Source organism: Gavialis gangeticus, unplaced genomic scaffold, assembly GCF_001723915.1.
Source record: "Gavialis gangeticus isolate Ggan-Ray unplaced genomic scaffold, GavGan_comp1, whole genome shotgun sequence".
Taxonomy (NCBI): domain Eukaryota; kingdom Metazoa; phylum Chordata; order Crocodylia; family Gavialidae; genus Gavialis; species Gavialis gangeticus.
The window spans coordinates 74,202,785-74,218,376 of NW_017729024.1; the positions used below are offsets into that span (position 1 = coordinate 74,202,785).

A 15,592-nucleotide genomic window follows, 5' to 3' on the forward strand; every position below is an offset into this window, starting at 1 on the left:
AGCCATGTGATAGAGCAGTGATTCTTAACCAGGGTGCCATGAGATCCTTTTAAGAGTGCCACTCAATGTTAGCACTGTGTGCGTATGGAAATGACTATACAGTGGTTCACAAGATAAACCCAGAGCTTTGAAACAGGAATCCATAGTGTCAAAAAAACTTCTGACCTATTGTGATCTTGTGGGTTCTTTACAACAGAATATTTGCTCTATTATATTTCCTGTCACTTTGAGGGGTGTTGTCACCCTAAAAGAGAGCCACTGGGATAGAGCGTGCATGTCTGTTATGGGGAAGGGGCCTTATGGTAAGTTCTTCAAACTCTCTTCGCTCAAAACTGGCATGACCGGTAGTTAAAATTCTTTACCTCTAAATATTGAGAGAGTGACCTGGAACAACTTTGAGTATGGGCTGGCTGATGGCAGGTTTCTTTCCTTCTTTTTCAGTTGATAATGCCTGCTATATATTTGGGACCTTATTTGGTAGTGGAGTTAGGAGCTTGTAGTATTTGAGCAGAGAAGGGGATTGGGACCCCATTTTGACCTGTCAGTTTGCAAGGTTTACAGATCAGACTTTCAATGTAGTTGCTTAAAAACAAATTCTGTATCTTATATCTTTATCCTGGTAATGTCTGGGGCCCCTAGGAGATCTTCTGTTTTATCTGTGGACTAATTTTTAATTTCAAACTCTTAGAAGCTCAGAGATGTTAATGGTGAGGTAAAGAGTCTAGTGGAAAGCTTCTTTTTTAGATATTGGCAATGATTTCAGCTGCATTTCTTTCTTTTACTTCTTTGAGGGCCCTGGTTCCTGTCTTTGCAGAATACAACTGGAGTGAAAGGGATTTTAGGATCATTGGTCTGAACTTCTAAACCAATGCATACTAAAATGTAGTTTGTGGCTATAATGTGGGATGTGAGGGAGAAATGGCTTCTCAGTGTGTTAGCTGGTGAACTTTTAAAAATAATTGTATATCATTGCTGGAACATTTGCTACATTGAGTGCTCTGGCTGCATGGCCATACCCTTTGTTGGTAGGCATGCGACACAGCAAGAAATTTTTCATATACTTTGTCAACACATTATAATTAATCCTGCCAATAAAGGTTAATTAAATGGAATTCCATTTGGCAGTACCTAAGGAGGATCATTCAGCAGCTGGAAACTTCTATTTTAGTAGTTAATTTATCATTGCTTACGCCAAAAGTAACCAGTTTTTGTAACTAACCCATTTGGCAATTTAAATATATATTATTACTTTAACTTGGGATGTTAAGGTTTTTAGTCTGCCTTTTTTTTGCTTAAAGAAAGATGAAATAAGATTGTTAAAACAAAACCACAAAAATTGTCTTTAAAACAAGCAGTCCCTTATTGTTTATTAGAAGTTTAGTACTGCAAAGTTGTTGCTATATAAAGTTCGGCTTTTTTAAGTGAATGTTGTGCTTATGATTCTCAAGCACCAACTTTGCTGGACCAGACATCGTGTGTGCATGCCTGACTCTGAACTCCCAAAACAAGTGCTCCTAGCTTAGTTACAGCCTGAAATCTCGCGGTGATCAAAGGAAATATTACAAGAACACATTGAAGGCATACCTCAAGAAAATGGATGCCGACATCATGCACTGGGAGGGACTGTCTGCCAAGTGAGTCCAGTGGTGCCACAACCTCAACCAAGTGGCAGCCCATTTTGAGATAAAGTGTCTTGGCCTTGAAGCAAAGAAGAAAGAGGAAAGGAAGGAAAAGGAGAGGAATCCCAGTCTTCAGCCTTCTCTCTCCTGGGGGAGGACCTGCAGCTTCCGCAAACGGATCTGTGGCTCAAGGACTGGACTCTAAAATCACATCAGGAACCATCAGAGAGCCATGATAACACAATGCATATTAAGGGATAAACTCTATTCTAACCAGGGAAAACCCTTACTTCAGGAATCCTTTAAATATAACATTTGTGCATTGTTTTCTTATCTTTTACTTAGGCTGGTTGAAGACATTTGATGACTACTTCAGAGATCAGACGCAACATATCCTAAACAACATGATCATCAAGCTGCAAGAAGACAAGAGAAGGAAGTTCATGTGGTCTGAAATCTCTTACTTTTCAAAGTGGTGGGATGGAATAGATAGCCAAAAAAAGGATGCTGTCAAAAGGTTTGGACGTTTTTCTTATTTGCAATTCCACTTTTTGTGGAATGGTGTTCTTAACAACTTGCTCATATGAGATTTGATTTGTTCCCAAGTAAGCTTGTGTCTTTGTGGTGGTTAGCTATAATTTTTTTTGTTGTCAATTTTTGTTTCCATTTTTTTTATATTCCCTTTTTCCCGGGGGGTAGAAGCCAGTTGCAGAATAGCTAGAAAAGAACCAAATAAAAATATCTACGTACGTATGTACTTAGGGCTGTGCAAAGCTTTGGGTGGTAATTCAATTCAGAGGAGGTTCGGCTCAATTCGGTGGCCGAATCTCCAAATCAAATCAGGGGACCAATTTAAAGGTCCAAATCAATTCAAAGCTCTCTGAATCTTCGGCAAAGATTCAGAGAGCTTTGATGATTCAGGAAGTCCTTGGTGGTTGCATCAGGGAGCTGCAGCCACTCTGAGCTGGTAAACGTTAGGGGCGGGGGAGGGGACCATGGGGGAAAGTAACCCGCCTGCCCCAGCTCAGTACTTTAAAAAAAAGCCCCGGTGCTCAGCGGGTGCTGCCAGGAGGGGGTCGATCCCCACTGCCCCATGCTGCATGAGGGGCTCTGCATGAGTCCCCTCGACCCCGGATCCCCCACAGCTGCCCTGCCTACTGGGGCTCTGGCCCTCTAAGAATAAAAAAGCGGAGAAAATCCCTGGGACTCACCGCTCCTGGTGCAGCTTTGGGGGCTCCTGCAGAGACCCCCATGTGGCAGGGGGCAGCAGGGATCATCCCCTGCTGGCAGGAGCGGTGAGTCCCAGGGCTTCTTAAGGGTTTTTTTTTTCCTTAAAGGGCTGGAGCTGGCCTGTGCAGAGCACCCGTGGGGGAGTGGGGGGGAGGTTTCAGGGCTCATGCAGAGCCCCACACACAGTGGGGGATCACCCCCCCCCCCGGCAGCACCTGCTGAGCCGGGGCCTTTTTTTCCCCCACAAGTGCTGGGAGCTGGGGTGGGCAGGGCGGCTCTTGCTGAGCTGGGAGAGGGGAGGGAGATGAGCCTGGCCTGGCTGATTTGGAGATTTGGCTGCTGTTGAATCTCCAAATCAGATTCGGCCGACTCGAATCAGGACAGTGATTCGAATCACCAAATTGGATCACTGTCCCCTGAATCAGCCAAATCCGAAGTGAATACTAGCCACTTTGCACAGGCCTAATATGTACATTGTGCTCCTTTGTTCATGCTGCAATTGAGTTTCAACATTTCATTTAATTTTTTTTGTGGCTTAGGATAGAAAAAATATACTGACCTGGGGTGAAAGTACATTTTTTCTTACTTTTTGCATTAGTAAAGAAAAAAAGGGTTTTTGTTGTAACTTTGTTTTCTGTGTGAGGCAGGATATATATCTAAATAATAAATAAATAACACCCTAGAAAGTGAGTTGTTCATCAGGTTTTTAAAGAAAAGGGCCAGTGGTTTTGACAAAAGACACATAGCAATAAAAAAGATTTCATAGACATTTGAGCTGGAAGGGACCCCAGAGGACCATCGAGTCCAGCCCCCTGTCCCAGGGGCAGGAAGTCAGCAGGGTTCATAGGATCCCAGCAAGATAAGCATCCAAATGTGTCTTGAAGACTTTCAAAGTGGGTGCTTGAACCGCCTCCGGTGGCAGTCTATTCCAAAACTTGGGGGCTTGGACAGTGAAGAAGTTCTTTCTTATGTCCAGCCTGAATCGCTCGCGGCGGAGTTTGTGACCGTAATTTCTGGTTTGTGACCGTAAAGATATAATTTCCTTAACGTCTCTAGGTGAAATTAAATTTTTAGGCATGATAAAATGAAGGCATGGATTAAAATCAGTGACATTTTATCAGCCTGTTAACAAATAGTATGTATTATGTTTCTTTTAGTTTAATTAATCTTGAAATAAAAAAGCAAACCTCTAGTACTTAGTTTAGAGAGCGACCTGAAAATATAACCTTATAATTTGAAAGTCGCCTTGGTAAAAAATGAAGTGTTCAGAGATGGTAGGTTCCCCCACCCCCTAAATCTATCCTGAGAACACAAAATAGAAGATAAATATTTTTTTTATTTTAAAATTTTAAAATGATTGGCTTAGAACTCAAGAACTTAAAAAATCCTGGGATTTTATTTCTTTTCCTTCTTCAGAACCTTTATAGGACATATGTGCCATGTTTCTCTCCAGCCTTGTCAGGGATAGGCACTGGCTGACAAAAAATAACTGTGAGGTTTTCATGTAATCCAGAGAGTTCAAGAGCTGGAACTTTAAGGAAGCAACTAGATGTCATGGGAATTACAATAAAAGTGGAAGTTTGCCATGCTATTTCATGATGGGAGGTAGGCCAAGGCTGGAAAATATCACTTTTTTTGCATCTATTACCCCTGTTCCCCCTCAAGGTAACCAGCTATTCCCTGTACTCACTGTTGTGCTCGTTTACTTATAGAGCAAGTCTGCAAGAATTGTGCATGTGCTTTTTGTGGAATTGGGTTGTGAGATTTGGGAGGCAGTGAAATGGAGGTGTAGATGGAAGCAGCAGAGGATGTGGTAGGATGACAGTAGAGAATAGATAAAGGAAATTAGACCAACATTAGGAAATGGATAAATAAGAAGCATCTTCACTTATTGCTATAATTGAGATCAGCACAATATGTATTTTTTTCCAAGCTTTCAAATCATGGTATATTCCTGCTTTCGTTTTGTATGATTCAGTCTAAGTACTAAAGGTATTACATAGTCAATTTACTTGGGCAATATTTTTACTTTAATAGATTATATGGACTTCACAATTAAGTCATTACTGCCTTTTAAATCATCTTTTAAATTTTCCAACACTTAATGAAAAGTAAAATTTGGGAATTATTTAAGATGGGTAATTGAAGGTGATTTTGAGTAGAAAATAGGAACAGAAAGGAAAGGATTGTTGTTACTCTCACCCCTGTCCAGGTGGAGATGGTAATTTTTGCCTTCAGATAAGAAGTAGCATTTTACAAACCATGATGGTCCTTGGAATACATAAGGAGGTGGTGTAACAGGGGCCCCCTACCTCTGTTACTAGGAAAGAAGAGCACAGCAGGATAGGGAGAGCAAAGCCACGTAACAGGACACAGCAGACTTTGGAGTTTATGCTCTAACTGGAGGACCAGGTTGTGGCTGTGGATGAGGTTTGAAGGCCATATATCAGGATGCCAGGGGGTGCTCTACATGTTGAGACCTGGTCTGGGCAGGAACATGAGGGGCTGAGGCCCAGGAGCTGAGGTCTGAGGCAGTGGACCTGGATTGGGGGTCGTAGCTGGAGAAAAAGGGCCAAAGCCATGAATGCTAAAGCCAAGATAAGGGTTTAGAAACTATAGTGGTCAAGTGTTGGCTTGGGGCAAAGGAGCCATCTCCAAATTGCAACTGAATAAAACCTGTGATGCATGGGCATGGCTCTGGGAGCAGCTGAAGAACCCCTAAGGCATAGTTAGGGGTTCTAACCACAATTAGAACCCCTAAGGCATAGTTAGGGCCAAGAGGGTAGGGTTGGTAGGACCACAGTGGGTATGATTAGTAAAGCAGTGAACCCTGAGGGGTACCTAGAGAGGCAGGACTGAGTTTTGGTGGTGGATAAGCCCCAAGGATAGAGCCAAGAGGAGGGAGCACCTAGCAAGCTATTCTGGCTTCTAGAAGGAGCCTCTCCAGTGTATCATATTAACAACAAAAGCACAGGAGGTGAGACATGGGAGGTGAGGGAGGTCAGAGGGAAGCAGGCTCGCCTGACCACCAAGGGACATCAGATGCTGGGGTCAGACCCTCAAGCCTGCAATAACAGGTTATCTTGAGAAAAGGCTTTTTCTACCCAAACACTTGTCTAACATCTCTCTCAGTGATATGGTTGGAGCATCCTGCTTCAGAGAGGACTGTAAACACAGCTCATCAACTTGGGTCATGGTCAGTGATCCTCTACTAGCCATTTTCTTTTCCTTGATTCCCTTTGAAAGAAAGCTCCTACTGTGTCCTTCCCTCCCTGGCTAAGTTTGTAGGCAAACTTGTCCTGTTGGTTGCTCGCTATGCTTGCAGTTGGATGCCTTGCAAAAGCTGTTGGGCCTATGCCCTAAAACCCTAACAAAAACTGCTTAGGTCACATCTGGTCCTGGTTCACACTCTGATCAGCCACACAAGGTCCACCTAGAATAATAAACTCTACCGTTTCAAATACAGTCAAGTAAAAACTGTAACAAGTCTTCAGTCAAACAGGCATTTCCTCCTAGTACACTGCAGTTCATGTAGGTATTTTAGTGCATTCTGCTGCTTGCAAGAATGTAAAAGTGGGCTGGATGGGCCATTTGTTCCTGAGTTCTAACAGCAGGCTACATAGAGAGAGAGAGAGAGAGAGAACATTATATAGTAATAATGAAGACCAATCAAGAACCCTTGCGTAGATTCAAGATACCATGTCAGCAACATGTACAAATAGGTGCTGGGTTTTGTCCTTTGGGCTTGTGACATTTTATACATATTTTGCATGTGGTGATGTCAGCTGAAGAGCAAACTAAGCAGTCAAAAACAGTAGTGAAAAATAAAGAACCCAAACAACTACATACCCCAATGAAAAAAAGACCCTTTTACTTGCTTCCAGATATGGATCTCTAGTTATATGTCTCTTCTATCAAGATATGATCGTGACCATTAGGGAAAAAAAGTTGTAATATTTAGATGAGGTACTTTTATGGGGGATATACAGTCCTGTAACTGTAGGATTTTAGTCTCAAGGACATCCTTTTTAAGTTGAATTGGATACTGTTGTTACTGCAGTTATAATCTTGAGAAGTGCTTCATGTTTACAAGGTTATTGGTTGTAGCTGTGTTGGTTTAAGGCAGGGGTGGGCAAAATAGCTGATTGGGCCAGCAGTTGGACTCCATTTCCCAGCAGCCCTTGCCCACATGGCTGGGGCTGGTTTCCATGGTGACCCCAGCAGCATCTGCTCTGTGAAAGCTCAAGGCTGGGATTGCCATGGAGACCAGCCACAGCCACGCGGGCAGGGCAGGGCAGGGGCCTGCTCTGGAGCTGCTGGTATCTTGCAATGGAGCCAGGGCAGAGCTGTGATCTGTATCGTGCACACTCCAGGTTGGGGTGTGCAGGCAGGGGATCACAGCTCTGCCTGTGCTCCAGACCTGGCTGTCATTGCTACAAGGAGCTGGGGCAGAGCTGCGATCCCTTGCTTGTGCGCCCCTGCCCAGAGCATGCAGGCCAAGGATTGCTGCTCTGCCCTGGCTCTAGAGCACACTGCCCCCATTGCAAGATCCCAGCGGCTCTGCAGCTGCTCCCTGCTCTGCTCTGCTGCAAGCCCTACCAGCTGTGGCTGGTCTCCAAGGTAACCCCAGCCTTGAGCTTTCCTGTGCAGCTGTGGCTGGGGTCTCCACAGAGACTGGTCCCAGCCACGCACAGGGGCGGCTGGGAAATGGAGTCCACTGCTGACCGGTTCCAGGGCATGGGCCGGACTTTGCCCATCCCTGGTCTAAGGACATAGGCAGGCAAGGTTCTTTGGGTAGATGTGATATCTTTTATTAGACCAACTAAATAATTGATTCTCAATTTTGTTGCACCAGGAACCATTTGTAAACATCAATGGCCAGTCCCAACCCAGTGCCTCTCGCTTCTGACCTGCTACCCCCTGCCCACAGTCCACCAGTGTCTGGGGCAGCGTGGGGTGTGTGTGGAGCACAGGGGAGAGGAGGGCCCAAGCAGCTCCTTGCAGGCTGGAACTCTTGACAACCTGCAACGGGAAAGTCACAGTTTCTCCCATTGTTTTCTCCTTTAAAGGAGAATCCATTTTTAAAGTTTGTTGTTCCATTTTGAATGTTTGTTTGCAACCCTTTCATATATCCTTGCAACTCACTTTTGGGTTGCAACCCACGGGTTGAGAAACTGCATTAGAGGATAGATACTAACAGTACTTGGGAGGTAGAATGCTCCTAAACACTTAACCCAGTAGACTTCAGCTTTCTGGCCCATGCGCTTATTTGTTTGTTGTCTCGGAAAGCTAATCTTCCTCCTTTGCTAGACAGTATCAGTAACCCAGCATGGCGTTTGCAGTAGAGCAGATAGTTTCAGTTGATATGGAACAACACTCATGTTTTCTTGCATTTTTATTCAGTTTCAGTACCATAGTTGAAATAATGTGATTTAAATTTAATTTTTGGTCCTGTGAATAATGAAAGCTATATTAATAGCTTCTATAAAAACTATAGTATATTCTTTTGAGGTAAGTAGTTAACATTTTGTATTTTCACTATCGGCATAAGTTCTAAAATTTGTGAATTTTTATCTTTGTATAAGACATTATTTTCTAAAGCTAGTCTTGACTTTCTGACTGTAAGTTTACTCATTTTCTTCCAGATTGATAGAAGGTGGCCAGTTTGAAATAGTCACAGGAGGTTGGGTTATGCCTGATGAGGCCTCTCCTCACTACTTTGCTTTAATTGACCAGTTGATAGAAGGACATCAGTGGCTAGAGAAGAATCTTGGTATGTACATATGTTGTCGTCTCATTTTGATATTTTCACATTAAACTGAGTTAATAAGTTAAGCTGAGAAGTGATATTTAATGTTTTGCTATGTAGTTTAGTTCTATGAGACAAAGTATTTTTTTTCTTGAACAACTAGGTGAGAAGATTTTTGCTTAGTGCATTATTTTACAGGCCTACCCACAGGAAATATTGATTAAGTCTCCTCTGGTAAAACAATGCTAATTATAAAAAGTGACTTTTCCAATTGCAAATTGCAAATGTAAAGGGCAGCTTTCAATATGCAGCAGTCTGCCTGCACATTAAAAATTGCACAATTAAATCCTTTGTTTATGATTCCTACTTGTAAATACAGGCTCCCAATCAAAGAACTTAAACTACTTTCTATGTTAATTTTATATTTTTGACCTGATTAGTGGAAAATTTGCATAGCACTTAAGCGTGATTAAATATGGAATAAAATTTGTTTAAATAGAGTACTTGAACCCATAGTTTTATGAGGAGAAACAGATATTTCTGTTTCCAGAATTTAGACAATTGTTAATTTGGCCCAGAAATCATTTTCTTCTTCTGGTTTTTTGTTTTGTTTGTTTTTTGTTTTTTTTTAATGAAACAAAACAAAACCAAACATTTTATTTCCTGAGTCCTGAGCCTGAAGTCAAAGGGTATTCAGAACCAGTGAGCCTCTTGGTTGACAGTTTATCATCCTTCTTCCTCTTCCTAACTTGCCTGTGTAAATGTTAGAGTGTGTGCGCTCAGGTGACTTATGGGCTTCTTAAGGACTGGATCCAGACCATGGGTGGAGGCAGTGGCTGCACTAATCCTTGTTTCCTGTAGCAGCTGTTTCAGCATTGATGTGGAACCGAGGGAGTTAATGCTGCTGCTACTCACTCCCTCTTTTTCCGTATTACTGATTTTTAGTTTCCGGAAGTGACTAAAACCCTGGTTTCAGCAGCAAATAAGGGGCAGTGGGGAGGCAAACAGCAGTAACTCCTTGGGTTCTGGAACCGTGCTGAAACACTGGCTCCACTGAGACCAGTTTAGCTCTATCTTCTTTGGAACCACCCTTCACGTAGTTGAAGGAAGCTATTAAATCCCCTCTCAGTCTTCTCTTTGCCAGACTAAATAATAAACCCAGTTTCCTCAGCCTCTCCTCAGAAGTCATGTACCCCAATCCACTAACCATTTTTGTTGCCCTCTGCTGGACTCTCTCTAATTTGTTTACATCTTTGCTATATTGGGGGGCACCAAAACTGGGCACAGAACTCCAGATGCGGCATCACCAGTGCCGAGTAGAAGGGAAGAATCACTTCCCTCGATCTGCTGGCAAAGCACCTACTAATGCAGTCCAGTATGCCTTCTTCACAACAAGGGCGCAGTTTTGGCTTCTATTCAGCTTATTGTCCACTTGAACCCCTAGGCCTTTTTCTGCAGAAGACTACTTGGCCACTCAGTCCCCAGCCTGTACATGCGATTGTTTCCATCCTAACTGTAGGATTTTCTGTTTGTCCTTATTGAACGTCATGAGATTCATTTTGGTCCAATCCTCCTTTGTCTAGGTCACTCTGAATCCTAGCCCTGCTGTCTAGTGTATCTACTACTCTCAACCTGGTGTCATCTGCACACTTGCTGAGGGTGCACTCCATCCAGTCATCCAGTTTGTTGATGAAAATATTGAACAAAACAGGCCCCTAGGACCAACTTCTGGGACACTCCATTGGTATACACTGTGATACCAGCTGCCAACTAGACATCGAGCCATTGATTACTACTCTTTGATCCCAGCGATCCAATCAGTTTTCTATCCTTACAGTCCATTCATTCAACCCATACTTCTTTAGCTTTCTGGTGAGAATGTTGATATGGGTCTACCAACCCATATTAAAAGACCAAAAGTTAAGGAATTTATCACATCCACTACTCTCCCTACATCTATAGAGACAGTCATCTTGTGTCATATAAGGCAATCAGGTTTCACAACCTTGACCTGCCCTTGATGAATCCATGCTGACTGTTTCTAATCACCTTCTCCAGGTGCTTAGAAATGGATTCCTTGAGGACCTGCTCCGTTATTTTTTTCCAGGGACTGAAATGAGGCCAACTGGTCTGTAGTTTCTCTGATCCTCCTTCTTGCCTTTCTTAAATATGGGCACTGTATTTTCTCTTTTCCAATCATCTGGGACCTCTCATGAGTGTCACAAGTTTTCAGAGTTAATAGCTAGGCACTCTGCAATCATACAAACCAACTCCCTAGAGGTATTCTTAAGACTTAGTTTCCATTTATCTGTGTAAATTAAGCACCGTTCACATGAATTTTCAGATCCCTGTGTTTAATAATATGTTTATAGCTCTTGTTAAAATAAGAACTAAGAGAAAGATCAACTGTATTTTCTTGACACTCAACAGGGGTAAAACCAAAATCTGGCTGGGCAGTTGATCCCTTTGGGCATTCGCCAACAATGGCTTACCTTCTGAAACGCACAGGATTTTCCAACATGCTTATACAGAGAGTTCATTACTCAGTTAAAAAGCATTTTTCAGTACAGAAGACACTAGAATTTTTTTGGAGACAGAACTGGGGTAAGTGTATTTCTCTTTAACTTACTTTGTCATATTTTTGCTTTATACTTTTAAAAATTGAGTATTGGGAAATAGGAATTGAGTAAATAATGGTGACAGTAATTGCAATGAACAGGGTTATTTAATACAAAAAATATAAAGTAATTAAAACTAAGACTAGTCCACATTTTAAATACAACTTCAGAAAATGTTCTATGAGGGAAAGGTTCACTTTGTTCAAATTTTCTCTTTTTGGGGAAATTTTTGGCAGTAAAAAAAATGAAAAACCTATATCTCATTTTAAATTTTAAAATAATTTTGATTTTACTCTTTTATTTAATTTTCCTACTTGCTTTAATTTTTCCCCTGACCAAAAAAGTGCAGAGATGGTTTACCTTTAAAAATACATATTTTTAAATGACTTTTTCTCTTTCTTTTTCAAACTTAATAATCCCTTCCCCCTGTTCCATTGGTTGTGGTGGGGAACATATTTCTTCTCACTCTTGCTTATTTCTCTGTCTAATGGTGAAAAAATTAAAACCAGTGAAAGAGAAAATAACATTTTTTCCTAAAAGAGAGATGCTTAACAGCAAGATACTTGGCGAAAATATTTTTCTTGTACAGTTTGAGTAATAGAATTAAAATAGAAATGATGACTGTTAGAATTATGATGTTCATCAAGATTTCTGTACCCAGAAAAAAAAAAGTTTCTTCATAGTAACAGTTAAAGTGAAATAAAGTTTTCAAATACATGTTTAGGCCTGTTATTTTTATTGAAAATGTTGGTAAATGGCAAAGTGCTTTAAAAAAAAATAGAAATTAGACCTTTGGATAAAATTGAAGGCCTTGTATTCTAAGAAGAAAAAAGAATAAACATAGCTATTTCCTGAAAATAATGTAGTATACAGATGATATTGAAAGCAGCTGAATCCTGCATACTAAGTACATGAAATCACCTTCCAGAATGGCATTAAGCAATGTTGTTCATGTCTCTCATTTTTGTTCACTTATTCTCCCTAGGGGAGAAAGTATATGAAATGGTGTTTTTGTTTTGGAACTTTTCTGGTACGCACGCACGCACAAATTGTTGCTTTTGTTATGAGGGCAGGGTCAGAGAAATGTACCTAACATTTATGGATGGATAGCCGCTAGTTACTATGTGAGTTAATTTCACAATATAGGGCGAGCTCATTGTTTCTCCCTTTTTCTCCATTACGTAGGTAGGATGCCTATGTAATAGAAACTTCCATACCATTCTTTCCCTAACAGCTTTGGTGTTGTTAAGCAACATTAAATGCATGGAAAGTGCAGATATATCTGTCTCTGTCTGAATTCTTAAGCTTTTAAACTCTAAATCAATTCACCTTGAGAAAATAGCTAGTAGTTTCCTACAGGTCTGTGTTTAGTTAGTTAAATATACAGTGCATTTGTTTCCTTTTTAGTAAAATAATTTGAAGCAGTGAATTAGATTAAACGAAGGTATTTCTATGCTATCTTCACTGTTTGTATTAACATACAAACATACAAACAGGGGGCAGCAGGGCAGGCCCTACGAGGAGAGGCTACGGGACCTGAACCTGTTCAGTCTCCACAAGAGAAGGCTGAGGGGGGATCTAGTGGCCTGTTGCAAACTAGTCAGGGGACCAGCAGGCACTGGGGAAGTCCCTGTTCCCCCGAGCACTACCTGGAGTGACTAGAAATAATCGTCACAAGCTGGCAGAGGGTTTAGACTAGATATCAGGAGGCGCTACTTCAGTGTCAGGGCGGCTAGGATCTGGAACCAACTTCCAAGTGAAGTGGTGCTGGCTCCTACGCTGGGGGTCCTTAAGAGGAGGCTAGATGAACACCTTGCTGGGGTCGTTTGACCCCAGTACTCTTTCCTGCCATGGCAAGGGGTCAGACAAGATGATCTGCTTAGGTCCCTTCTGACCCTAGAAACTATGAAACTATAAACTGACCAACAAAAATTAGCAAAGGACATACTGGTAGTGTTGGCAGTATTTGCACAGAATCAGGTTCAGAAACCCATTGTGGGTTAGTGCTCTGCCACATGTTTCCAGCCCCAATTAGTTTACAGTCTAACTCAGGCCTGTCTAACTTCAGTGCAGCTGGGAGCCATATGGTGCCAGCATGCAGCTCCTAGGCTGCTGTAGACCACATGCTGTGGGGTTGCATGGGATTCTCTTCCTTCCCTGCTGTAGTGGGGGGGGGTGCCCCCCCTGCTTGCACAAGCAATGCCTAGAGAGTCCCCCAAGGATTCCCCCTGCCTTCCCTCCCCACTGTGTGGGCAGTGACTGTAGTGTGGGGGCTCCTGTCATATGGGCTTCCCAGGCAGCTTATGGTCCCCATGCTGCATGGGCAGCATTGCTGGCATGAAGCCCTCTCTCAAGTCCTGAGTGAAGCCTTGGTCTAACTTAAAAGTAATTAAAGTAGAGTTTGTAACACCTTGTACCTGATGGTGAATTGTATATTCCTTTGACGCAATAACATCTGTAATGTACTGTGTTTTGATGGTATCTACCTTTTTCCTCTCCACAAAAGGTCATAAAAATCCCATTTGACATGTATGGTGGGTTGACCTCCTGTGGCCTCAATCTTTTGTATTTATAGTATTTTTTGTACATACATAGTTGGCTGTCATGTGACACTATCCATTTCTGTTGTCCTAAAGGTGCTTTCTCTGTCGTTCTGTTGAATGTCTTGTCTGCCCCTCTCTACTTCTTTGCCCCATATTAAAATATAACAAACAAGATGCATCTCAGCAACAAATATCCCTGTCTGGAAAATATTATAAAATTTAAATTTGACATGAATGCCTGGTGTGAGATATTCAGTCTACGCTGCATAGAGGTCCTCTTAGTTCCATGGCTGTTATTAGAGGGGTAAGAGCTCTGAGGAATAAGGTAATATGCTTTAATAGGGTGCCGAAAAGGTAAATTCAAGCTGTTGTTGCCTGAAGTAGCCATCACATTTAGTTCAGCTTATTGGAGACCTTTAATATTAAAATCAATGGGATTTGACTTCCCAGGATACTATGGGTGTCTTAAGTGGATTATGTTGTCAGGGGAAAATTGAAAGAAGGTTGGTGATAGGACTGTAGAAATATTTCAGTCAAAATGAATGGTTACATTTATGTGTCCGGATTTAGTAATGTACATTGGTTTAATACATACCTGTTTACAAGATTAAATGCCATATAGGTGCAAATCTTAATTATTAAAAAAATGGAATACACTTTCAGGTATGCTGTTCTTTTGGAGCCTTCATGTAGGGCTTCTGCAACTCTGTTCCTTATTTGGCAGGTGATCTATTGTTTTGTTAGCAGTTATGAGATGTTCAGGGTGACTTATTCTTGACAGAAGCTTATATAAAAAAAAATGACTAGACTTGGACTATACTTATTCTGCTTTGTACAGTCCAGCAAGTCAACACACTTGTCTGTGTTCTGAGTTGAAAGTTCATACCTCTTTTTGCTTTCCATCCTCTTCCCTGAATTTTTTTTATTCATGTTTTAAAACAGGGCTGTCCACCTTTAAATGACTGGGGGCTTCAGGGTGAGCTACAGGCCCTTCCAGTTCACATGTCGTTTTAGACACTCCCCCCCTCCCCCCGCACTGTGCTACCATGCACCACTTCCACTGCTGCACCACATGTGCCCATATTCTCTCTCTGCCTTCCCCCCACAGACATTGCATGTCCACATTAGGCCCTCTCTGTGCATCCATTCAGGCACTTGTCTTCCCTTGGCCCCCCCAGCTGCTTCACTCATTCACATAGGCCCAGGTTCACCCTCAGCCACTCTGCATTGCTGTGCCCCCTGGCATATGGCTAGGCCATGAAAGTTGGAGGAGGCAGGGGGGCCTGAAGATTCCATCAACTGTTGCAGCCAAGCATTGCAGAAAAGGCGAGAGGGTAGGAGCCCAGGGACTGAAATGGAATCCCTTTTGTGCTGCATATGGCCCATGTGTTGCCAGTTGGACAGCCAAGTTTTAAAAGACGTATGTAGGTATTTTCTTGTCATAGTTGTATACAATATTTAATACAAGTTTTAACTACAATTTAGATGTACTGTAAATTATGCATTTTAGATGTAGGGGCCATTTGGTCAAAAGAGTTGAAGAATATCTAATCAAGGTACACATCACACTTGCAAGTCAGAGCAGAAGGATAAGAAATGGGTTTTACCTCAAGCAACAGATTTTCTTCATGGTGGGAGGGGGTAGTTCATGTATTATGCTTTAAAGAATATTAAAAAGGTATTTCCATCTCCTTTCATTGCAAAGGAAAAACCACCATGTTAAAGCATCACAAAGAATTACAGAAATAGTAAAAGTAATGTCTTTTAGAGATATTCTGACATTTTTATTCAACTTCCATAGTTTCATAGTTTCTAGGGTCAGAAGGGACCTTA

The 15,592-nt window shown here is 41.9% G+C and overlaps 1 protein-coding gene across 1 annotated transcript in view; it reads left to right on the forward strand.

The window, feature by feature from the left end:
• The window catches only part of MAN2A1 (mannosidase alpha class 2A member 1), a 305,918-nt gene that overhangs the window by 74,113 nt on the left and 216,213 nt on the right, over positions 1-15,592 (forward strand). The window contains exons 4-6 of the mRNA XM_019517247.1: positions 1,965-2,136; positions 8,495-8,622; positions 11,029-11,202. Of these exons, the coding sequence (XP_019372792.1) occupies positions 1,965-2,136; positions 8,495-8,622; positions 11,029-11,202 (474 nt within the window). The remainder of the gene's footprint in view (positions 1-1,964; positions 2,137-8,494; positions 8,623-11,028; positions 11,203-15,592) is intronic.